The sequence below is a fragment of the Pan paniscus genome, chromosome 5 (genome assembly GCF_029289425.2).
Source record: "Pan paniscus chromosome 5, NHGRI_mPanPan1-v2.0_pri, whole genome shotgun sequence".
Taxonomy (NCBI): Eukaryota; Metazoa; Chordata; class Mammalia; order Primates; family Hominidae; genus Pan; species Pan paniscus.
In genome coordinates, this window is record NC_073254.2 from 47,541,279 (window position 1) to 47,565,528 (window position 24,250).

General features: G+C 43.5%; 2 protein-coding genes across 3 annotated transcripts; one reads left to right on the forward strand and one right to left on the reverse strand.

The window, feature by feature from the left end:
- Positions 1-2,191: 2,191 nt before the first annotated feature.
- Positions 2,192-10,851, reverse strand: LOC100995577 (HLA class II histocompatibility antigen, DP alpha 1 chain). Of its 2 annotated transcripts, XM_008960657.4 has the most exons (5): positions 10,666-10,850; positions 6,837-7,082; positions 6,215-6,496; positions 5,834-6,000; positions 2,192-2,536 (listed from the first exon to the last, which is right to left on the reverse strand). In XM_008960657.4, the coding sequence occupies exons 1-4, from the start codon at positions 10,763-10,765 to the stop codon at positions 5,846-5,848; spliced, it is 783 nt and encodes a 260-aa protein (XP_008958905.2). In that variant the 5' UTR covers positions 10,766-10,850; the 3' UTR covers positions 2,192-2,536; positions 5,834-5,845. The 2 variants fall into 2 exon arrangements, with proteins under 2 accessions (XP_008958905.2, XP_034817717.1); XM_034961826.2 differs by lacking the exon at positions 5,834-6,000 and having other exon boundaries at positions 10,666-10,851.
- Positions 10,852-13,140: 2,289 nt separating this feature from the next.
- On the forward strand, positions 13,141-23,934 carry LOC100995226 (HLA class II histocompatibility antigen, DP beta 1 chain). Its single transcript, XM_003808595.5, has 6 exons — positions 13,141-13,333; positions 17,871-18,134; positions 22,110-22,391; positions 22,939-23,049; positions 23,379-23,402; positions 23,699-23,934. The coding sequence occupies exons 1-5, from the start codon at positions 13,234-13,236 to the stop codon at positions 23,396-23,398; spliced, it is 777 nt and encodes a 258-aa protein (XP_003808643.2). The 5' UTR covers positions 13,141-13,233; the 3' UTR covers positions 23,399-23,402; positions 23,699-23,934.
- Positions 23,935-24,250: the final 316 nt, after the last annotated feature.

A 24,250-nucleotide genomic window follows, 5' to 3' on the forward strand; every position in this document is an offset into this window, starting at 1 on the left:
CTGACGCTTTTTAAATCCAGGTGCTGTTTAGCAGTATACTTTTAAATTTCTAGGTATTTGGGACTTTCAAGGTATTTTTCTGTTATTGGTTTCTAATTTAATGCTATTGTGGTCCGAGAATGTATTCTGTATGATTTCAACAGAGACATTTATTTATTTATTTAGACATTTATTTACATGTGTTTATGACCCAGTGTATAGTCTGTCCTGTGGAATATTCTTGAGCATTTGAAAATAATGTGTATTCTGCCACTATTGGGTGGAGTATTCTATAGATCTTGATTAGATCACGTTGGTCATTGGTAATGTTATTTAAATCTTCCATGTCCTCATTGAGTTTTTTCCTAAATATTTTATTGTTTACTGAGTGCTAGAATACTAAAATATAATTGTGAATTTGTCTATTTCTGATTTATTTTTATCATTTTTGGTATAATGTGATTTAAGACATATTTTCTAAGAACAAACACATTTAGGATTCTTACATGTTGGTAATAAAATAATCCTTTTATCATTACGAACTATCCTTCTTTCTCCTTGGTAATATTTCTGAGTTCTATATTTCTGATATTAATACAGCCATGAACACTTCCATGGTTGCCATTATTTTCCTTTTTTTTTTTTTTTTTACTTTAAGTTCTGGGATACATGTACAGAATGTGCAGGTTTGTTACATAGGTATACATGTGCCATGTGGTTTGCTGCACCTATCAACCCATCATCTAGGTTTTAAGCCATGCATACATTCGGTATGTGTCCTAATGCTCTCCCTCCCCTTGCTCCCCATGCCCTGACAGGCCCTGGTGTGTGGTGTTCCCCTCTCTGTGTCCATGTGTTCTCATTGTTGAACTCCCACTTATGAGTGAGAACGTGTGGTGTTTGGTTTTCTGTTCTTGTGTTTAGTTTGCTGTGAATGATGGCTTGCAGCTTCATCCATGTCCCCGCAAACAACATGAACTCATTTTTTTTATGGCTGCATAGCATTCCATGATATATATGTATTTTCCCATTCTTTTACTTTTTACCTGTCTTTGCCTTCATATTTAAAGAGGGCATTATGTAGAGAGCATAAAGTTGGCCTGTACATTTTTTTGTGCATTCTGAGAATCTTTCCCTTTTCATTAGAATATTTAGGCCGTGTGCATTTAATTCAATTATTAATATGGTTGTTTTAAACTCTACCATCTTACAGTTTGTTTTCTCTTTGTCTTATCAGACTTTCCCTTTTTTATTTCTTTATTTTGAATTAATTATGCTTAGTGTTCTATTTTATCTTCTCCATTGGCCTCTTGGCTATACCTCTTTTTTTTTCCAGTAGTTATCAGGAGTTTAAAATATTCATCTTAATACATTCTACCTTCAAATAATAACACACCACTTCACATGTACAAGAAACTTACAACATTATACTTCCATTTCTCCCTTCTATTCTTTGTGCCATTGTCATCATATTTTACTTCTGGGTATGTTATAAACCCCCAAATAATTTTCACTTTAAACAATTCCTTTTTTAACTTAAAAATAAAAAGAAACCTAGAAAACATGTTTTTATATTTATCTGCATTTTTACCATTTCATGCTTTTTCATCATAATATCTAATGAACACTCATAAAGAAACAAAATCCTTGCTCAAATAAGATATTTTTCTTCATAATCATCACTATTCTCAAACCTTTGAAAGCTCTGGTAATCATGATTTAAGTTCTCCCACATGGAGTGACTATGGCTGGTAAAAATTGCAATGAATGAGGGCATTTTTAAAATTTTATTTCTTGGCTCTTAGTTTATCATGTAGAAAAATCCTCCATGAAATATTGCTATAATTACAATCCAGCCTTGGGAAGGAAGCTCAGGGGCTGTGAATGGAATCCTAATCTGCCTGAAATCTTGATCCAGACAGACCAAATCTCTTCCTTCAGAGACTTCAAACACTGCAGTCTTCAAACTACATCCAAGAAAATCTTCATCCAAGTAAAATTTCCCCCAATATCCTTTCTCTACCCCACCCTATTCTGTAGTTAGGGAAGAACCCAGGGCTGAATCAATATCCTCAGACCTTTCCATTCAGGGGGGATCAGAACCTTTAGTAACTACATCTGCAATAGAGGTTGAAACCACACCTTCAAGAAATAGTATTCACATGTGACCTGGTCCTAGACTTCCAGTAAGAATGACTCAGAGTCTCCCAGCTCTGAAATACTGAAGTATTTATTGGTCTTAGAGTATTCTCAGGAAGGTGACAGTGAGGGGTTCTTCAAAGAAGACCAGAGGATAAAAGGCTCAATGAAAGGATAATCTCCATATCAATGCTATCAAAGTGTCAACATTTATTCATTAATTTCTATTTGTTGGGAACTTTACTAAGGAATGACTGCTTTAAGGTAACGGATAAGGACAGAGCTTGAAGGGTCAGCAATTCAGTCAGCCACTGGGGTAGTTCTCACATGAAGTGAGAAGAAAAGCTGTGATGGAGTTTGTAGGGCAGCTGGAGTTCAGATCTCTCCTAAGTCCTCTTCTGTTCAGATATTTTGTCACCTGCAGCAACACACACAGTTACTGTCATTCCTGGGTTCAGTACTGTAAGCCCAAACCCATCTTTCCCACTCCCTTTGCACCCGAGCTTCCCATTTCTCTGCCCTGTTCAGCTCCCAGGGAGAAGGTGGTCATCCCTGCACATGCCCTGGTCCTCCAGGTGAACAGCACATAGGAGCCAAGGAGTTCACTAAAGTCATTGAATTTCACCCTCAAACCCCAGCTGACTTTGAGGGCATCCCACATGCTTCATGTCTCCAAAATATCCTGACAAGGGGAAGGGCCACATTACTGAGGGCAGAGAAGAAGCTTAACCCTGGAATGAGAATTGGAAGGGACAAATATCCAAACCATATCAATGACGGCAATGAAGGAAGGATACTTGTTCACATTGTGTAAACTGCTCTTTGAAAGGATTTCAAAACCAAGGTAAATTTTCTAAAATGACCTCTGTTGAACATCTGACAGCAGTACTTCCTCCTTCCTGGAATTCTTTAATTCCCTGGCTTATGTGACAACATATTCTCCTAATTCTTCTGCCTCCCTGCTTCTTCTCCATTTTCACTGAATAATCCTCTTTTGATATTTTGTTAATCATGTATCTTTGCATTAATTTTGCTTTTTCAAGATATTTCATTAAAATATGATTTATTACTGAGTTCTCTTGGCATCTCCCAAATTTTGCACCTAAGTCAAGTGCATCCCTTACATCACCCTAATTCCAGCCCTCCTTTCCATTCTTCCTCTTAACATCTGACATTCTACATTCACTTCATTCTGTTACAAATCATTATAGATATCATTATAAATGTGTGTGAACAAAGAAAAATAAAGAAGAATTTTTCCTACTGGATACTAACACACACTACAATGTCATAGTAATCAAAACACTAGGACATTGGCACAAGAAGAGACAAACAGAACAGTGGAACAAGATGGAACTCAGACACAGGCCCATCTGTAATGGGAGATTTCAGTATAGCAAAGGAGACACCACTAACTTATGGGGAAAAGGTGAACTATTTAGTAGTTGTGGGAACACACTGGCCCATTATATAGAGAAAAATAAAACATGATCCCCATCAAACACAAAGATGAATCCCAGATGAATTAAAGTAGTACATGTGAAATTTAAAACTGTAGGAGATGTTTTAAGAGTATCTTTGATATCTCAGTACAGGGAAGATTTCTTTTAAAAAAGATGCACAAACAAAAATACAGTTGATGGACTTCATCACAAAATATTAAGGATTTCTCTTCAATAAAGGAAACCAAGGAGCAAGTTACCAGAAGTCAGATTAGGGGAAAACATTTGCAATGCCTACAACTGACAAGGGACTACTAGCAGGACTGTATAAGTATCACTTGCAAATCAATAAGAAAATGATAGAAGCACATAATACAAAAATGGGCAATGAATGTGAACAGGCAATTTATAGAAAAGGAACCCCCAAGTGGCTAATCAGTCCTAATTATAGCCCCAATTATTAGTAATTAAAGAAATGCAAAATAAAACAGCATATTTCTTTATGCAAATGAAATTGGCAAAAGTTAGAAAACTGGATAATGTCCAGTGTTGATGTGCATTTAGGAGTTGCAGGACATTTCAAATACTGACAAAGGAAGCACAGATGAGTACAGCCATTCTGATGAGAAGATGAGCAGTATTTAGTCAAATTAAGGAGCTGCATCTCCAGCAACCCTGCAACCCCTTTCTAGGATACATACATTCCAGGGATGCAGGTCAGGCCCACATGCATATGCAGTTCCATGTGAGATACAAGCATCGCTTGCAATAGTAGAGAACCAAGGGTGATCCAGGTATCCCAGGAGCAATATAGATATGTGGATTAATATGATTTGGATATTTGTCCCTTCCAAATCTCATGTTGAAAATTGATACCCAGTGTTGCAGGTGGGGCCTGGTGGGAGGTATTTGAATCATGGAGGAGACTCCCTCATGAATGGCTTGGTGCCCTCCCCAGGGTAATGAGTGAGTTCTCACTCTATTAGTGCACGTGAAACCTCGTTGTTAAAAAGAGCCTGGCACCTCTTTCTATGTCTCTTTCTCCCTCTATGACCATGTGATGCACTGGCTCCACTTGCCTTCCACCATGAGTAAAAGCTTCCAGAATCCCCCAACAGAAGCAGATGCTGGTGCCATGTTTCATGGACAGCCTGCAGATCTGTAAGCCATTTAAAGCTCTTTTCTTCATAAATTAGGTAACTTCAGATATTCCTTTATTCCTTTATAGGAATGCAAAATGGACTAATGCATGGACATATAGAGGAAAATACTATGGAAGATTTGGAAGAAACAAACTGGATATACAAAATTAGATCTATAATTTAATGCCATTTTGGTTAACTAAAAATACATGTACACTGGACACTACTACATATTAGGGAGCATCTATGCAAATAAAACGAAACATCAAATTCATTAAAATGTTTACCTATGAGGTAGGGGTAAGAGGTTAGATATGGGAGTAAGGACTGGAGATAAAAGGGACCAAATAAATCGAGAGAGAGAGAGCTCGGAGGCACCAATGATGATAGTATAATGAACTGAGAAGTTCTTAACCTTTTGTACCTGAGGTCCAGCATGAATAACAATAATAATAATGAATTAGATGTGGTCATCTGCATGGAAGTTCACTGTCTAATGCTAAGAGAATTCCCAAAACATATAAAAATATAAAGCATAGTGAGTGTTATGATAAATAGAAACCTACAAGATCTCAGGAGGGGCATTTTTTGTGTGAGCATTGCCATGGAATGAGTCCAAGTAGAGACAGTAAGTAGTTACAGGCACCCACCACACTGTGTTGTAATTATGTATAGAAATATAGATCTGGCTCCATTATTAGACAATGGACTCTTGGAGAATTTGAACTTGGTCTTTTCCTTCACAAAATAGGGTGAATAGGACAGTGGATAAACAGTCTTGGATCCAGACTTTTTGGATTGGAAGCTAGCCCTACTACTTCATAGCTGTGGGAACTTCATCAAAGTGCTTAAGGTTTCTGTGTATGTAAAAAGATAGAAGTATCTCTCATGTGAAATGGTGAAAATAATAGTACCTACCTCAAAGACTATTTGTGAGAATAAAGTGAGTTAATAAATGTAAATCCTCAGAATAGTGCCTGACCATATTAACTACTCAGTTAGTTATCAATATTGTTGTTGTTATCTAATGCTTTTAATGCATTAGAAGATCAATGAACACTTATCGGATTGAATTTTTCCTCCCTTCCTTACATTCTACAAATCCTAGGGCCTCCTCTTTTACATTCCCACCTTTACAGTATTTCACAGGGGCCCCTGGGCCCGGGGGTCACGGCCAGAACGCAGAGACTTTATGATGAGGATGGTGCCCACGATGATGCCTACTAGGCCCAGCACCAGGCCCAGGGCACAGAGCACAGTCTCCCTTGTCTCAGGCATCTGGATTGGCTCTTGGGCCTCTGGGGGAAGAATGAAGAGATAGGGTCAGGAGGTGCAGTGAGGGTGGTTATGGCCTAGGATGGTTGTGGGAATTGAAGGTTATGGACCAGTTAATTGGATCTTAGGACGAGGAAAGAGCTGAGACCCAGCCACTGGGGAAAGCTGGTGCAGAGCACACCAGGTCTTTGGAATAGAGGATGCCAGGAGATTATGGAGAGAAAAGCAGTTGCATACCCCAGTGCTTGAGGAGCGGCTGGTCCAAGCCCCAGTGCTCCACCTTGCAGTCATAGAAGTCCTCTGCTGAGGGCACAAAGGTCAGGTAGTGGAACTTGTGGAAGCTGTAATCTGTTCTGGGCAGGAAGAGGCTCTCAGCGACACCCTCAGTGACCGGCTCCCCGTTGCACAGCCACGTGACGTTGAGCACTGGTGGGAAGAACTTGTCAATGTGGCAGATGAGGGTGTTGGGCTGGCCCAGCTCCACAGGCTCCTTGGGAAACACGGTCACCTCAGGGGGATCTGGGAGGAGACAGCACTAGGTTAGGCCCCTCTTCTGGGATGAATCACAAAGGCTCCACCTCTTGGGGGAGGGTGGTCCTCTACCTCAGCCTTAGATTTTATGGCAGCTCTGAATCACAGAGAGGGGTATCACACCACTGACCAGCCTCACTCTGCTCACCGTTCTCTCTCCTGAGAAGAGAGGATGAAAGCCCTTGCTGTGGTGCGGTCAGCCCATGGCCACTAGGGGAAGAGGATCACACAGCAGGGGGCACTTAGGCTTCCTAGTCTGAGGGTGGCAGAGAGGCCCTCTCATCCCTTCCATTTGGGCTACAGAGGAAGAGGCAAAGATAGGCAGTACCATTGGCGGCCTGAGTGTGGTTGGAACGCTGGATCAAGATATTCAAGTTGTTGTTCAATATAGCAATGTTAGCCAGCCCGCCCTGAGCCTCAAAGGAAAAGGCTCGGCCAAACTCCTCCAGATGCCAGACGGTCTCCTTCTTGTCCAGATCCACATAGAACTGCTCATCTTCATCAAATTCAAACATAAACTCCCCTGTTGGTCTATGGGTCTGTACAAACATGGCATAAGTTGACACATGGTCCGCTGCATAAAGAAAGTAGAGAAAAACACGACAAAATGTCAGTTTGAATATGCAAGTGGTCAAAGCTAGAGAATGAATAAAGACTTATGAATATAAAAAGGAAGAAGGTAAGAGGTCTAAGGAAGGACATATGGGGAAGAAGAAGGAGCAACACCATAAAGGAAATAATACAGAGCAGATGAGCAGTTATAAAAAGAAAGGAGCGAAGAACAAAATGAAAAGTTTATCACTGATAAGTCAAGCTGCTTCCTGGTCTTTGAAAGTCTGGGCATCCTGACCCTACACAATAGTAATAGTAACAATGACAGCTAACATTTGTTGAGCACTTACTTGTGCCAGGCATCCTTCTAAATACTTTACATATTTCACTCGTTGAATTGTCACAATAACCCTATGAAGCAAATACATATCATACATTTTACAGGTAAGGAAATGCAGGGAAGTTACATATTAATAACTTGCTAAGGTCATATGGCTACTGGCGGAACTAGTAGAGAGGTTTTCTCTCCCATTAAGATCTTAATTTTTCTGTGACACAGATGTAAAATTGTTTTTAGAGTCGTGGGGGTGGGGGAATGGACATTTTCTTTTTCTTATTATAGAAAAGGTAGAAAAAATACAAAATTGAGAGGAAGAACAAAATATCCTTCAAATTTTAGGGCTCTTGACAGTTTTAAAGTTTCTGTCTTAGTTTATGAACATGAAACTGTAGAATGTTTAGCTTTGTTGATAATATTTTTCATTTGGGGCATATAAATTCAAAAGTACAGTACAGTTATTTTGGCATTTGTTCCAAACTTTTGTTTCCTTTTTAAAAATATTTCAACATTTATTTTATGTTCAGGAGTACATGTGCAGGTTTGTTGTATAGGTAAACTCATGACTCGGGGGTTCAGTGTACAGATTATTTCATCACACAGGTACTAAGCATTCTAAACGTTTCTTACATTTATATTTTGATTTTTGTTTTAGAGGCCAACTAGAAATTATTGCTGAGTTTGGAACACCTGTAGGATTTAATTTATTTTGTTTCTTAGTCTTTATTAGTTTGTAAGAATTAGCAAAGATAAGAGGATAAAAGCAACTATTATCATGAAAGAAAACGATGAATGTGTATGTGAAAGTCTGGGTTTAGAATGATAAATGCATCAGAGTGAGAAGGAACTATGGGACTCTTCTGCTCTCACCTCCCAACTCACAGATTTCCCTGTGAGTTTTCAGCCCTGACATGTGGGGACCCAGTCTGTGCTTGGCCACTTACAGTGACAGGAGAATGACTCCTTGTCACTGTAATTGTAAGTGTCTAGAGGGTATGACCTGTGTCTTATTTTTCACTGAGAATGACTCCCTGACACAGTAAGTGGCCAAGCAAAGAGTGGTATTTGAAACTAAACAAAACAAATCCTATAGGTATTTCACTAGGAAACTTAGCTTGCTCCTCAGTTTAAAGGACTCAAAGGACTCATCAGGAAAAAGAGGGTAAAATAAAAAGACACAAAGTCCTCTAGCAGTTATTGGAAACTCATCTTCTTAATACATGAATGTCCCTTGTACTTTTTAAAATGCTTTTTAAAAAACACTTTCACAAGTTCTGCAGTCCAAAGATCAGCCAGCTATGGAACAGATTATTACTTCAAAATATCATTTCCATTCAGACAAAAATATGTATTAAAAGGCTACTATATGTCAAACACTGTTAGATGCTAAATACCCAAATAAAAATAATACATACGTCCTGTTCTGCAGACGCGTATAAGTCACAGAAGGAAACACAAGTGACAAGACAACAGCAGGTTCAGAAGGATAAGTGCAGATACGTGGGTATACACAAGATGCGACCAAACAGCACATCAGGGAAGGCTTCCTGGGGAACAGATGGCTTCAATGTAGGCATTCAGAAAACAGGGCAAAAGCCACTTCTCACAGGGGGAAGACAGCCTGACTGGGAGAAGATACTGAGTTCACTGTGGGGCTATTGCACTTAGAAGACCTGAAAGTCATCTAAGGAGAAATAATACATAGACATTTGTGGATTATGGGTGGTCTCAGGAGAGGAATTTAGGCCATAGAACTGACAGTCATTAGTGGCAGGTGCAGGTTAAATAAGATTTTCCAGGAAGAGTGCCAAAAATCAGAATTGCCGAGATCTCAGGGTATAATGAGAGAACATGATAGTTAAGAGGTGGTTTAAAAGATGATAAGGAGGATCCAGGTAAACAGGAGAAAAATAAGGACAGGGTAGTTCATCAGAAAGAAGTGGATTATAGTGCAAATGTTATTAGTAACTCAAGTCAGAGGCACTGAGAAGAACCCACTGAATTTGACCTTCTGTAGAGGTTCCTGATGGCCAAGATGAGAGGATCCTCAGGGATGTACCAGAGACAAGTCAGAAGCTTAGCTCCACGTGTGAGGACACAAAGAAAGTGTCTCTGGGACAGGATGCAGACTGAAGGCAAGGTTGTTTTTTATCAGTTGGTTTGCACTTATGTTTTTAAGGTAAATGACATGTTTAAATGTTAAGAGACTGGGCAGGGAAGCCCTGAAGAGACAGCTGAGCTCATTAGGAATTTCTACCAAGAATACTAAAAAGTATTTGCATCTATGAAGAGAAGCCTATTGTGGTGTTTATTATAACATAACATTAGAAATAACTCAGGTGACCGCGAACAGGGCAATAGATACTTCTGGTTCTACCCAGCCTGACCTCCTCTTTATTCTACACATCTTAAATAAAACTGTCTGAAGCCAGTGTGCATCTTGTACGTTATGGATTCTAACCTTCCCCATCACTAGATTTTGGAATGACAGCATCATGCACAGGCTTGATGTCATTCTCCCTGATTTCAGCTACAGGAAAAAGGAGCATTCACTACGGTCCATCTCTGGCTGAGTCCTTGCGGCTATCAAAAGTCTAGGCCTCCCTTGCAGTCCTGAATCTCTCAGAACCCGAATCACAAGGCTATCAAGACCATACAACCCTGCTGTCTTGAGAGAGGAAAGCTTGTGACCACCCACAAAGACCCAGGAAGAGCCCTAGGGTCCTAGAAGAGAGGGAGGATACAGAAACACTCTTTGCACTTCCTCTCCTAATGCAGAGTCCATAGCTCGGAGTTCCTGTGAAGCAGCCACAAAAGACAGAGGCTGGGGATCCCAGAGAGATAGGAGGGCCCTGATAGTAGGTCACTGTGTGCAGGAATCTGGGGAAGGCAGTGTATGACCCTCAGAGCTGGGTCTGGACTTCAAACTTGGCTCGTTGATCTGCTGTGTAACCTTGGAAAACTTATTCATCTTTTTGAGCTTCAGTTTTTTCAAAATAATTTCTAAATAAAAGGAATAATTTCTAAATGAATGGAATATTATCTTCATTGAAGATTCCTGTGAGATGTAAATGGGGAAAGAAACTATGCAGGCGTCTCATAAATTCTGGCTGTTATTGCTGTTATTATTATGAGGGCCAGAGGGAACATAGACTATGAGGACCAGATAGATCAATGAGCCCCTAAAATCTGTGATTCCTGAAGCAGCAATTGATGTGAACCACCCCATCACTCACCCCGACGCTCTTGCGTCCTCCTGAGCACTCACCCTTGATGGCCCCAGCTCCTCGGAGACTCAGCAGGAAAGCCAAGGAGAGGGCCCTGAAGATCACAGCTCTGATATGGAACATTCTGTCTTCAGGGCGCATGTTGTGGGGTCTATAATTGATGACTGTGAGCAGAGGAACAGTGATGAGGAACTGAGGCCGAGTGGAGGCAGATGAGACTGAAACTGTGGGCCTCTAGCACTGGAAATGGGTGGAGAGGAATCAGCATGGCTGGGATTCACCTATCAGAGAAATCATAGAGCTGACATTCTCTGTTGCTGGGTAAAGAGGACGCTGGAAGGTGCTGGGAAGAGATGGGAGAATTTTAGGTACCAGCGTGGTCAAGAGAGCTCCAGTTCACAGTTCATTTTCAGAATTAGAGAAAGAGATTTAAAAAGATAAGTTACACCTTCCTCTGACGGCAAATGTTTTCCATTATGTTCCTTCTCCCGAGCCCCACCCCCATCCCAGACAGTCAGATGATCTTTGATGTTTTTTGGTCACATTTTAAATCACGTTTTATGTTACGTTGTCAATATTTTACAAAAATATTCTGCTGATAATTAAGAATGAATGTGCTATCTAATAAAATATATAATTAATCTTTCTTTCAGGTCCACCTCCCTGAGATACCTCCTTTTTATTTAATCATTTCTGCAGAAGTGTTATAATTTCTATTTAGAGGTTTTAATTAACTTGAATGAAGTTGATCTTTAATTATTTATCTATTCCTGGTTACCTTTGTTAGTGAAATTTCTAGATAATTTTTATTTTTCAGATTTCTTAGTATTTGATTTTTCCTGGTATTTAAACAGTGTAATAACATTTTTATCTTTAAATTACTAGTCTTGTTATTTCATTTTCATATAAGAATACCCAGGACAGCATTACCTGTGGTAACAATGTGCGCCCATATTTTGATCTTGTTTTTAAGAAGGGTTTCTCTAATGTTTTTCTGTTACAGGTAATGTTAATTTTTTATTTTATATTCTCTTTACCATATTTAAGAAATACTTTTCTAGTCTCCTTTTAAATATTTCAATTTTGAGCTATTTATTTGATACTCATAGAGAAGATCACAAAACATTTACTATTTAATGTAATGATGAAGTACATATATTACGTTAATATTTTTTCTTGTTTGTGGTAGCCTTACCTTGCATAAATAATAATTACTAACAGATTAGGACATGAGAGATTCTGTTATTAGTGCTTTGCATGCATTACCTCATTTAAACCTCACATTAAACCTGAGGGAGGTATTATTAATGTCTACTGTAAAAATAAATTACCTGAGACATCGAGGAAGTATTTGTCTAATTATCTATGGCAGGTAAATGACAAGGAGAAAAGTCCCACCCAGGCAGTTACTAAAAAAACTGAGTTTTTCTCCACAATCCTCTCCTGGCCCCTTAATCCTACTAGACACCTTCTACTACATAATTATTTTCTTCTCTTGCATTTTACATGCTAGCCTTCTATTTACATTTTAATATTGATTTAAAGAAATGATGCCAATTTGATTTTTTTTTGAAATTAGAATTGGTGGTCCAACAGGATCACATTTATAAGTGTCTAAAGTAAGAAGTAATGTTCTTTGAAAGTTTGTAAAAATATTCACTCTAAACAAAATAGAATCAGATGCTTTGAAGGAGGTGGGGTCTTTGATGATTTTTTTTCACTTTCTTCCTTATTTACCAGTCAATTTATATTCTCTATGGACTTTATTTTTCCAAAGCAATTTCAGACCTATTGATCTCATTTGATCTTAAGAGCTTTGCTATAAGGCAGGTTATATCATCCCCATATTGAAGACAAGGAATCGAAGTCCAAGAGAGGCAGTGTCGTTAAAGCTGCATATTTACATGGTAGGGTAGGTGGTGTGTCCACGCTCCCAGTGTAAGGTCCCTAGACTGAGCCCTCCTGACCCTGATGACAGTCCTGTGGAAGAACCTGGTAACTCCTGCACATCGCAGGACTCACAGACCTCTGGGAGAAAGTAAATATGAATGGGTGCTAATCTTAAACACACCCTTGGACAAAGGCAAGACAGACAGACTCAGGCCTCATTTGAGTTCTGAGATGGGTACTCTAATCCCTCTAAGTCATGCCACTGACTGACCTTTTACACACTAAGATAGCACTTTTTCCACAACAGACCATGTCCTGTGGGTGTGTGAGGTGTGGCAGAATTGGGGAAATGATAATCCCTGTAGATGGGCCAGCAGAATATTTGAGATCACCTTCAGAGCAAAGAAAACGCATAATCTCCCCAAACATCATGACTTATCTGACTGGTTAAAATTAGTATCACTGTCTTTCCTCCGTCATCTTAAGTGCATCACAGGCTTTATATTTTCAGACCTTTCATACTAACTTTCTGCCTAGTGAGCAATGACTCATACAAAGCTCAGTGTCCATTGGTTCTTTTCTCAGACTCTGTCCAATCCCAGGGTCACAGAAGACTACTTGGGTTCATGGTCTCTAATATTTCAAACAGGAGCTCCCTTTAGCGAGTCCTTCTTTTCCTGACTGCAGCTCTTTTCATTTTGCCACCCTTTTCCAGCTCCATGATGGTTCTGCAGGTTTCTGCAGCCTCCCGGACAGTGGCTCTGACGGCGTTACTGATGGTGCTGCTCACATCTGTGGTCCAGGGCAGGGCCACTCCAGGTAAGAGCCGAGCTGCCATTCTTGGAGGGTCTGGCTCAGGGAACAATTCCTAGGGGACGTTATCTTTAAGGGATCAAATTCTGAGACAGGCTGCGGGGGCTCCTGCCCTAAGGCAGTGTCCTCTCTTCCCAGCTAGAGAAAGAGGTTCATCCCCTATAGGATAGCTTGCTACCCTACTGGCCTATTCTCTCTCCAAGGACATGGGTACAGTAAACAGAGACAGGTGCCCAGTGGTCAGTATGCTTGTCTTTGGGGAAAATGGGACCAAGAGGTCCAGGATAACCTTGGACAGACAAGGTTTGCAGAGAGAGAAGTTGGCAAGTGCAGGCTCCTGGGCGTGTTCACGTCTGCATCCAGCCTGGAGGGGACTCAGGCAGAGAGCCCTAAGCTGGAGTGTCCAGGCTCTGAGGATCACTGAGGATTCAGTGCTCACGAAGAATGCCTCTTATTCCCCAGGGTGGAGCAGGAGCCCACATCCCTTGGACAATTAAGGAGAGAAGGGAGGGAGGGGGATAGGTTTTAGCCCCTGAAGGCATTCTCATTAAAGGTACTTCTCCCAGCCTCCCCAGAACTTGGTTAGGGTACTAGAGTGGGTTGCGACTTGTAGGAAGAATGAGATGAGATTGTGTGGGTGCGTGACAGGGATTGAGTGTAGGTTATCAGACAGCCAAGGAAGCAGTAACCAAGTGAAAAATCTCTTCTTCCTGCTGCCTCCCTGTGGCTGGTGTAATATTATGGCATCTATGATCCATTGTTTTTCTCTCAGGATACTCTCAGGATATTTCTTTATATATATATATATATATATATACTTTAAGTTCTAGGGTACATGTGCACAACGTGCAGGTTTGTTACATATGTATACACGTGCCATGTTGGTGTGCTGCACCCATTAACTCGTCATTTACATTAGGTATATTTCCTAATGCTATCCCTCCCCCCTCCCCCCACCCCACAACAGGCCCCAGTGTATGATGTTCCCCTTCCTGTGTCCATGTGTTCTCATTGTTCAGTTCCCACCTATGAGTGAGAACATGTGGTCTTTGGTTTTTTGTCCTTGCAATAGTTTGCTGTGAATGATGGTTTCCAGCTTCCTCCATGTCCCTACAAAGGACATGAACTCATCCTTTTTTATGGCTGCACAGTATTCCATGGTGTATATGTGCGCATTTTCTTAATCCAGTCTATCACTGATGGACATTTGGGTTGGTTCCAAGTCTTTGCTATTGTGAATAGTGCCGCAATAAACATATGTGTGCATGTGTCTTTATAGCAGCATGATTTATAATCCTTTGGGTATATACCCAGTAATGGGATGGCTGGGTCAAATGGTATTTCTAGTTCTAGATCCTTGAGGAATTGCCACACTGTCTTGAGATACCATCTCACACCAGTTAAAATGGCGATCATTAAAAAGTCAGGAAACAACAGGTGCTGGAGAGGATGTGGAGAAATAGGAACACTTTTACTCTGTTGGTGGGACTGTTCAACCATTGTACTCTCAGGACATTTCTAGTCCAAATTTACACCAACACTCTGAGAGGAAGGACTGCAAAGTAGGTACCTTAGTTTTCCACTGACTTCCACCTTTCCTGCTTACACCCTTCCTCCTAGACCCCTCCACACCCCTCCTAGGACACACCTAAAAGGTACTGACATCATGTCACCTCCTCATCTTTCAGGGTAACAAGGTTGGAATCTCCTGAATACAGCCCCTCAAGCCCTAAAACCTCTTATCTATTACCTTGGGTTCATTGTCCAGGAAGGGGAGGAGAACTTGAACTTGTAGTCACAGAAGGGTGCTGAGAACTAACCAGCAGGACGGCTCAGCCCTGGGAACTGCAGAGGGGTGAGGCTGGGGAGAGAGGAGGCTGGAGCAGCACTGGTGACACTGAACAGTGTCAGGAGGAAGTGACGGATGCAGCGCCCCCATCCCATAGGCAGAGCTGTCATGTGGGATGAGGGACAGTGTTGGAAGCCACCAAGGAAACCCAGAGGCGGGGGAGCAGAGAGCAGAAGGGGGCATGTGATGCTGGGCAGTGAAAGGGAGGACAGGCAAAGGCTGGGTTGAGGTTTGTAGGGGGAATGAGATGAGGCAGTGGAGCCATGTGACAGGGACTGAGGGTAGATTACTGGAGCTCCCTGCGTAGAATGAATGTTCAATCAAAACCTGCTGGAGGGAGAGCTGGAGCCATAGGGGAGTGGGTAAAGTGGGCAGGGCTGATTCCACAATTCCCTGCATGCTCCCCCAACTCCACACACATCCCCAACGTCAAACAGGGCACAAGACCAAAGGGCTGAGGAGCCAGGCTATAGCTTAAAGAGGCTGGGGGAGAAAAGCTTGGCTGAGACAACCCATAGGGAGCTAGAGGTTTTTAATATACCCTATTCTGAATAAGAGACGAATTCTTTCAGATCAGTGGTTTCAAACCGTGCTCTGGGCAACTCAATTGCTAAGGGTTCCACAAACAGGATAAAGTTTCTTATATACAAAAAAAATGAAGGTTTCAAATTACACCATAAAACCCCTCATTGCTTATGTCTACTTGGCAGGTAAAATGCCATTTCAAAAGTTAAATGTACTTTAAAAATTACCTAAGACTGGGTAAATTAAAAAAATTAAATGTTGCAAAGAAAAAATTCAAAATTCTTATTCTTGAATGAAAAACGTTCTCTTACTGGTGATTGAGGAGGAGAAACAAAGACTAACAAATGAAAATGGGAGAATCCACACTCAGAGTGGGGCAATTGAACAGGCAGGGGCGGATGGATGGCAGAGGAGGAGGAATCTGGACTCAAGGAGCTGGGGGGCTCTGGGCCTGGAATTTTAGGGTCTGGGGCCCAAGGCACCAGGAGAAGAGGCAGGTCAGGATATCTGAGTCAAGACCTGGGATCTTGCCTTAGCAATGACACTGGAGACTAAAGGTGGACTCCATGGTGCCCTTGAGCCCAGCCCTACCCCATCTCCACTATCCTCTGCCACCAGCTGTGCAACTTCTGCAAGGGGTGAGGTTAATAAACTGGAGAAGTTAATTTGTGGAGCATGAAACAGATGAGCAGAACAATCACAGCACCTTAATTTCCCCAGTGTGCCCAAGAATAGAGCAGGCCTGAAGACACTCAAACAGAAACAAACATGTGCCGTGTCACTGATAATTCTGTGTAGACACACACCTGCCAGACACTGCTCATGGCACTCCCTAGGAAGAACAGCATGTGGGAAAGGCTGCCAAAATTGTTCATGTAAAAATTACATCAATGCTGTCTTCCTCGGTGCTGCCTATGCAGCTGGCAGCCATCTCTTCGTCCGCATCATGGCCTCCCTAGACTCCTCATGAAGCCCAAGATCCTCAAAAAGAGGACCAAGAAGTTCATGTGGCACCACTCAGACTGAAATGTCAAAATTAAGCATAACTGGCGGAAACCCAGAGGTCTTAACAGTAGGATTCGTAGAAGGTCCAAGGGCCAGATCTTGATGCCCAACATTGCTTATGGGAGCAACAACAACAACAACAAAAAACACATGCTGCCCAGTGGCTTCCAGAAGTTTCTGGTCCACAGCCTCAAGGAGCTGAAAGTGCTGCTGATGTGCAACAAATCTTACTGTGCTGAGATCGCTCACAAAATTTCCTCCAGAACTGCAAAGTCATCATGGAAAGAGTCACCCAGCCGGCCGTCAGAGTCACCAACCCCAGTACCAGGGTGCACAGCTAAGAAAATGAGTAGAAAGTTCATGTCCACGTTTTGTGTGTAAATAAAACCATAAAAACTGCCAAAAAAAATTACATCAATGCCTCTAAACCCAAAAGACTCTACCCCCACAGGTCCCTGGTTGTTGTGGTGATTTTCATTGTGTAAAATACTTTCCACATCTTTTGACACCAAGTCTTTCTGCAGCCATGTTTGAAAATTAACTTTCAGGCTACAGAGTCTTTCTTATACCAAAGTTGAAGAAAGTTTTAAGAAATACATTTCTACATTTCCTAAATGCAAAACAACAGGAGCAAGTTGAGGAATTCTCAAGAAACTGGTCGAGAAGAGAGAGCGCTTAGCTATGGAAAAGAGAAAGAAGGAAGGGAGGGCTTCCTGGAGGAGGTGGCATTTGAACCAGGACTGACATCAGGATGGAAATGTCAGTCAGGGAGTTAAGTAGGGGGAGCAGCTCCGCCCTCCACGTCCCCAGCTCCTCCCGCCCCTGTTTTTTCTCCCAGTGACCCCACGTGAAACGTCTTCGCCTCCTCCAGCCACCAGCAGAAGGGACTGCCTTCCCCTCAGTGCTCGCCCCTCCCTAGTGATCACTCAGTGCCCCTGAGCTCATTCTTTTCAGTAAATTCTCTCTCTGCGTGGTGAGAAAACAGGCCTGGAGAGGCTCTGCGACCCGCTTAGGACCACAGAACTCGGTACTAGGAAAACTCCTATTTTAAAATCCAGCCCTGAGTGGGAAGATTTGGGAAGAATCGTTAATATTGAGAGAGAGAGGGAGAAAGAGGATTAGATGAGAGTGGCACCTCCGCTCATGTCCACCCCCTCCCCGCAGAGAATTACCTTTTCCAGGGACGGCAGGAATGCTACGCGTTTAATGGGACACAGCGCTTCCTGGAGAGATACATCTACAACCGGGAGGAGTACGCGCGCTTCGACAGCGACGTGGGGGAGTTCCGGGCGGTGACGGAGCTGGGGCGGCCTGCTGCGGAGTACTGGAACAGCCAGAAGGACCTCCTGGAGGAGAAGCGGGCAGTGCCGGACAGGATGTGCAGACACAACTACGAGCTGGACGAGGCCGTGACCCTGCAGCGCCGAGGTGAGTGAGGGCTTTGGGCCGGCGGTCCCAGGGCAGCCCCGCGGGCCCGTGCCCAGGGGCGCAGGAGCAGCCGGGTTGGCCTAAGGGACCTTAGTGCCAAGCGGAAAGGGGACTTTGGGTTGGGGATTCATTGGGGGGAGCCCATCTAGAGCTTGTCAGGGGAGCGAGCGCGGGGACCTGGACTGGGCTGAGCATGGAGTGAGGAGGACGGGAGCAGAGAGACCCCCGGGACTTCATCAGGCCTGGCAGCTGACTGCATGTGGGGTGAGAAAAGGAGGCCACAGGACAGCGCACAAGGGTGTGGTGTGGAGATGGAGGTGGAGATGGCACAGCAGGCCACACAGAGAAGAAACCTGCAGGGAGATAGCTGGGTTTGAGGTGCTTGAGGGGCAGATGGGTGGTCTGATGGGCAGGTAGACAGAAGGGTCTGCAGCCGGGGAGGAGACTGAGACACATGAGACCATCCAGGGAGAGGGGACCCAGGGGAAAGAGCAAAGGACCGGATCCTGGGAACTGGACAGTTGTGATTTGGCCAAGACAGAAAAGCCTGTGAAAGAGACCAAAAAAACCCAAGTGCAGTGTGAGGAGAGGCCCGCAGAGAAGAGTCTTGGAAGCTGAGGGGAGGTGACCTCAGCAGCACAGTGGACAGCGGTGCCAGTGACTTGGGAAGGTCAGAAAACAGAAGATGGAAAGTGGGTTTGGAAACCAGGGAGACCTGGGGAGAGCAGGCTGGCTGCAGCAGCAGGAGCTGGAATGGGAGGGGGTGCATGAGGCTGAGTGTGGCGCATCCTCCTCGGGGCTGAGATGGATTTTACTTGTCTTGGGTTCCCCATGGCTGGCACAGGGCAGTGTCTGAGCTCATTTGTCTTTTCCTTCAGGAAGTCGGGGTGTAAAGGGATGGAGAGAGGTGAGGTGTGTGCAGTAAGAGGATTTCTCAAGGATGGGACAGGAGGGCTTTGGAGCTTTGGCTTCCTCCTGTGAATTTGTGGGGTGGGGAGCCTGGTGCACCAACCTGAGGGACCTGAGGGAGTAGTATCAGGATGTGGGATTGAGCCCTGGACCTTTTTTCTAGAAAGAGGAAAAAATGAAGGGGGGAGGAGGAGGAAGCTGGGGAGATCACACCTTTGATTTTCTTGTTCCTGGAAAGTGAAAGGAAGTTCACCTGCTAGGAGTGAGAAGGTGGACACATTGGGTGGGGATGAGGTGAGTGACATGAGCTTAGGAAAGTTGCTGAGGTAATTGGTTGAGAGAGGTGTTCAAATAAAAATAATGCAATTGGCAAAAACTGTTACTAAGACTTTGTAGAGGCACCAATCAGTGACATGGCAGCATTTTCTTTCACAGTAATCAACTGCCAGATTGCAGACAGCCCTGATGCCAGCCTAAGGAGTGTGGGTTTCTCCTCCAGGCCCGCAGGTCCCCAACCTCACTCCTCTGAAGACTCTTCTGGAGATCCTCTGTGATGCACAGATCTCCAGACTCACTGCCCCCAGACTCAGATTCCCTGGGTGGGAAGGTCTGGGGATCTCTGCTTGTAATCAGCTCCCTAGAGGTTCCCATGTAGCCAGATAAGTATTGTCAGAACACTGAAGATTTTTGAAAAATGAAAAAGAGAAGGTTGGAGATGTGTCTTCAGAAGACTACTAAGGGTGCTGGCTAGAGGAGGGACCAGAGGCAGGGAGATGAGGTAGGAAACTGCTATTATTTGTCAGGGAAATTGCAATCAAGGCATGAGTTACAACAAGGAAAACACAGAGGCAGGGGAGAGGTGGAAGGGGGAGGAAAGGAGTAGTGACAATTCCAGGGTGGATGTCCACCCAAATCTAGAAGTAATTGAGCAAATGTTTTCTGGGCATTAGAGAAGGCAACTAGAACAAACAGGAATCCTTTCCTTGGTGAAATGTATTTGAACTGGGTCAGAAATGAGGCCATTGGGTATCAGGCCTTAACTCCAGCGCACCCTGGAGGTCGCTGATGTGGCTCCAGGCTGACCTGCTCCTGTCAAAGAATATTGAGCAAGATGCCTCTCATGGAATGTTCTGGGACCTTAAAACAGATACCCAAGTATTCCCCCTGATTTCATGGTTCCCAGAAGCTCTATGGGGAAGAAATTGTAGGTAATTCACAACTGAGATTTAGACATAAGTTGAATAGTGTAATGGACATTGAGTTAACCGAGGTAATGAAGTAGTGAGACACAGGTGCCCCTGAAATAAACTCACATTGAGGGAAGAGGCTGACAATGTGGATCAGTCTGAAAACAAGGCAAAAATACAATAGGGAGTAAGGGTTGTGTGTCAGTTCAAGACTGTACTTTTACCTGGCCCAGCGCCATGTTAGGGTATTTGTGTTCTCCAGGAAGTAGAAATGAAAGAACTGAGTGATTAGGGACCTAGAAGACTAATTTGAGACATTCCTCTTGATGAGCTGTTCTCTAGGGTAGTCCTCTGAAAGAGCTGTTCTCTAGTGGATCTCCCTGAATGAACTGTTCTCTAGGAGCACTTGACCCTTTTCTGTGTTTGTTTTTTGTTTTGTGTTTGTGTTTGTTTTTGAGACAGGTTCTCACTCTGTCTCCCAGGCTGGAGTGCTGTGGCACCATCATGGCTCACTGCAGCCTCAACCTCCTGGGCTCAAGTGATCCTCCTGCCTCAGCCTCCCATGTAGCTAGAACTACAGATACACGTACCACCATGTCTGGCTAATTTATTTTTCTTTTTAGAGATGGATTCTCACTATGTTGCCCAGGCTGGTCTCAAAACCCTGGGCTCAAGTGATCCTCATGCCTCAACCTCCCAAAGTGCTAAGAATAGGCATGACCACCATGCCTGGCCTTTTCTGCTTTCTGAGGAGGAAAAAGGTACTGGTGGCAGAGATCCAAAAGAAAAGTTGCCAGTGGCAGTGTGGAAATTCACCTGAGAACAACAGGACAAGCTGGGGCACAAATGCAAAGATGCAGAGGGAGGCAACACCTGGTCATCTGTGAGACCTTCATGGGACCTGAAGACACAGCACAGAGGAGGAACTTGAAAAAGGACGGGATTTCTACTACTCAAGCATGTAGGAGCTCAGGATATTTGTAAATATGAAGATTTTGAGTTTTTGTAGGTGAGGTAAAAAAATACATAGGTTTTTTACAGAATAAGACATGTAAAGCTGTCTTCATTTTCTTTGTATTTTCATGAAGTTATTAGATTCACAGGCCACCATAATGCCATTGTCTGTATATCTTAATTTCAAGATATTATTTGAGTAAATTTTGCTTCCTTTGTATCAAGATAGAACTTTGAAAAGGTAGGTAATTTCACAGTTGATCAAATATTCTTTGCCCAAATTACTTTTGGTTAAAATTTCTCCTAAATGTGCTACAGAGTGCAAACTCTGTCTCCCTGCCATTCCGCTATATACTTACTATTATTTTATTCAAGATCATGCATGCTCTACTTGAAGGTCTATTTCTATCTTTTCAATGCTACCCTTACCCACTAGCCTAATCACATTATTCCTATTTTCAACATCTAGGAATCAATTACATAGTGAACATGCCTAAGAAATAATAATCTGGGCAGATGCAGTGGCTCAGGCCTGTAATCCCAGCCCTTTGAGAGGCCGAGCGGGTGGATCACTTGAGGTCAGGCGTTGGTCAAGTGCTCCTAGAGAACCAGGCTGACCAACATGGAGAAACCTTGTCTCTACTAATAATACAAAAATTAGCCAGGTGAAGTGGCAGGCACCTATAATCCCAGCTATTCGGGAGGCTGACGAAGGAAAATTGGTTGAAGCCCGGAGGTGGAGGTTGCAGTGAGCCAATATTGCGCCACTGCATTCCAGACTTGGCAACAGAGCGACACTCCATCTCAACAAAAAGAAAGAATGAAAGAAAGAAAGAGCGAGATTATGTCTCAAAAAAAAGGAAGGAAGGAAAGAAAGAAGGACAATCTCAAATTCTATTTCATTATTTTTCTTCCACGCTCCTAGTCCAGCCTAGGGTGAATGTTTCCCCCTCCAAGAAGGGGCCCTTGCAGCACCACAACCTGCTTGTCTGCCACGTGACGGATTTCTACCCAGGCAGCATTCAAGTCCGATGGTTCCTGAATGGACGGGAGGAAACAGCTGGGGTCGTGTCCACCAACCTGATCCGTAATGGAGACTGGACCTTCCAGATCCTGGTGATGCTGGAAATGACCCCCCAGCAGGGAGACGTCTACACCTGCCAAGTGGAGCACACCAGCCTGGACAGTCCTGTCACCGTGGAGTGGAGTGAGTCTCTGATGACCCTCTAGACCCCACCTCTGAAAAGCAGGGGACTCTCTGGCTCTGGGGTCCACTCATCTTATCTTCTGCATCTATACCCTGGGGCCATGTCCAAACCCCATCTTTCTTCTATACCAGCTCCTGAGCATAGTCTGAAGCCAGGGCAATGGAGACTTCCTGACCTTGGCTTAGGGGTTCCTGAAGATTCATAGTTCTCCCCCTTGTCAGAGAATCTAGGGACACTGACTGGTCTCGAAACCCTCACACTTAGGAACTGACCTCACACATAGGAACAGTTCTCTTCCTTCAGCATTTTAGCCTCTTCTCAGGCATTTTGAGAGGCAACTTCCAGAATCAGCATTTGCCACCTTGTTGAGGTCACACCCCTGTTCCAGATATGAGGGTGGCTCTTTCTGAATTTCCTCTTAGCAAGCTTTTTCCGCTGCACTGTCCTCATCCCGATATGCTGCATCAGGCTCCAGAATCTCAGACAGGACATGAGTAGGGATGCAGCTGGTGGAGGTGACACTAAACCTGTGTCTGTCCTTCCCAGAGGCACAGTCTGATTCTGCCCGGAGTAAGACATTGACGGGAGCTGGGGGCTTCGTGCTGGGGCTCATCATCTGTGGAGTGGGCATCTTCATGCACAGGAGGAGCAAGAAAGGTGAGAAAGCCTGCAGGGTGAACGGGACTTGCCTTCCCCTGGCATATTCACACTTATTCCACGATGAGGGGTTTGACAGAAAAGAAATGTCAGAAAGCTCTAGAGGCCACTAATATCAGATAATCGGGGAACAAACATGACCTATAGCGAGAGAGGGATCCCAGGCTGGGATCTTAATGCAGCCAGATGCATGAGGTCCCAAGTACTCAGGCTCCTGCGGAGCGTCCATTGAGTGATGGGCAATGGAATTTGGTGGGATGGAAATGTTTCTCTAATTATCTGAGGTGGTTTCAACGGCTGATTATATAACCTTTCCTCTTTCGTTTCAGTTCAACGAGGATCTGCATAAACAGGTAATATTCCTGCTTTGATTTCCTTGTGGGGTGGGTTGCAGGAGGATATGAGTCCTTTCTGTGCATTGTAACACTGAGGCTCCTCCAGGAAGGGAATCTCAGGCATGAACCCCTCTTTCAATGTCAGCCTTCAGGCAAGTGGGGAAAGAGCATTGCTTGGCTCCATTGCTGAAGGAAGCAGAGATCAACTCTGTTATTTATCAGCCTGAGACGCAGCCTCTCACCATAATTTTTCTCTCCTGGACTTACAGGAAGGAGGCTGGCAACCTGGGATAACTTGTCCTTTACCCCCACAGGGTTCCTGAGCTCACCGAAAAGACTATTGTGCCTTAGAAAAAGCATTTGCTGTGTTTCGTTAGCATCTGGCTCCAGGACAGACCTTCAACTTCCAAAGAGGATACTGCTGCCAAGAAGTTGCTCTGAAGTCAGTTTCTATCATTCTGCTCTTTGATTCAAAGCACTGTTTCTCTCACTGGGCCTCCAACCATGTTCCCTTCTTCTTAGCACCACAAATAATCAAAACCCAACATGACTGTTTGTTTTCCTTTAAAAATATGCACCAAATCATCTCTCATCACTTTTCTCTGAGGGTTTTAGTAGACAGTAGGAGTTAATAAAGAAGTTCATTTTGGTTTACACATAGGAAAGAAGAGAACCATGAAAATGGGGATATGTTAACTATTGTATAATGGGGCCTGTTACACATGACACTCTTCTGAATTGGCTGTATGTCAGTGAGCTGCCCCCAAATCAAGTTTAGTGCCCTCATCCATTTATGTCTCAGACCACTATTCTTAACTATTCAATGGTGAGCAGACTGCAAATCTGCCTGATAGAACCCATATTCC

Coding starts and splice junctions, on each gene's coding strand:
- LOC100995577 (XM_008960657.4), bottom strand. CDS start 10,765: ATGCGCCCTGAAGACAGAATGTTCCATATCAGAGCTGTGATCTTCAGG. Junction 7,083..10,665: donor AGGAGCTGGGGCCATCAAGG/GTGAGTGCTCAG, acceptor TTCTTTATGCAG/CGGACCATGTGTCAACTTAT. Junction 6,001..6,214: donor GCCGCTCCTCAAGCACTGGG/GTATGCAACTGC, acceptor TTCTTCCCCCAG/AGGCCCAAGAGCCAATCCAG.
- LOC100995226 (XM_003808595.5), top strand. CDS start 13,234: ATGATGGTTCTGCAGGTTTCTGCAGCCTCCCGGACAGTGGCTCTGACG. Junction 13,334..17,870: donor CCAGGGCAGGGCCACTCCAG/GTAAGAGCCGAG, acceptor CCCTCCCCGCAG/AGAATTACCTTTTCCAGGGA. Junction 22,392..22,938: donor TCCTGTCACCGTGGAGTGGA/GTGAGTCTCTGA, acceptor TGTCCTTCCCAG/AGGCACAGTCTGATTCTGCC.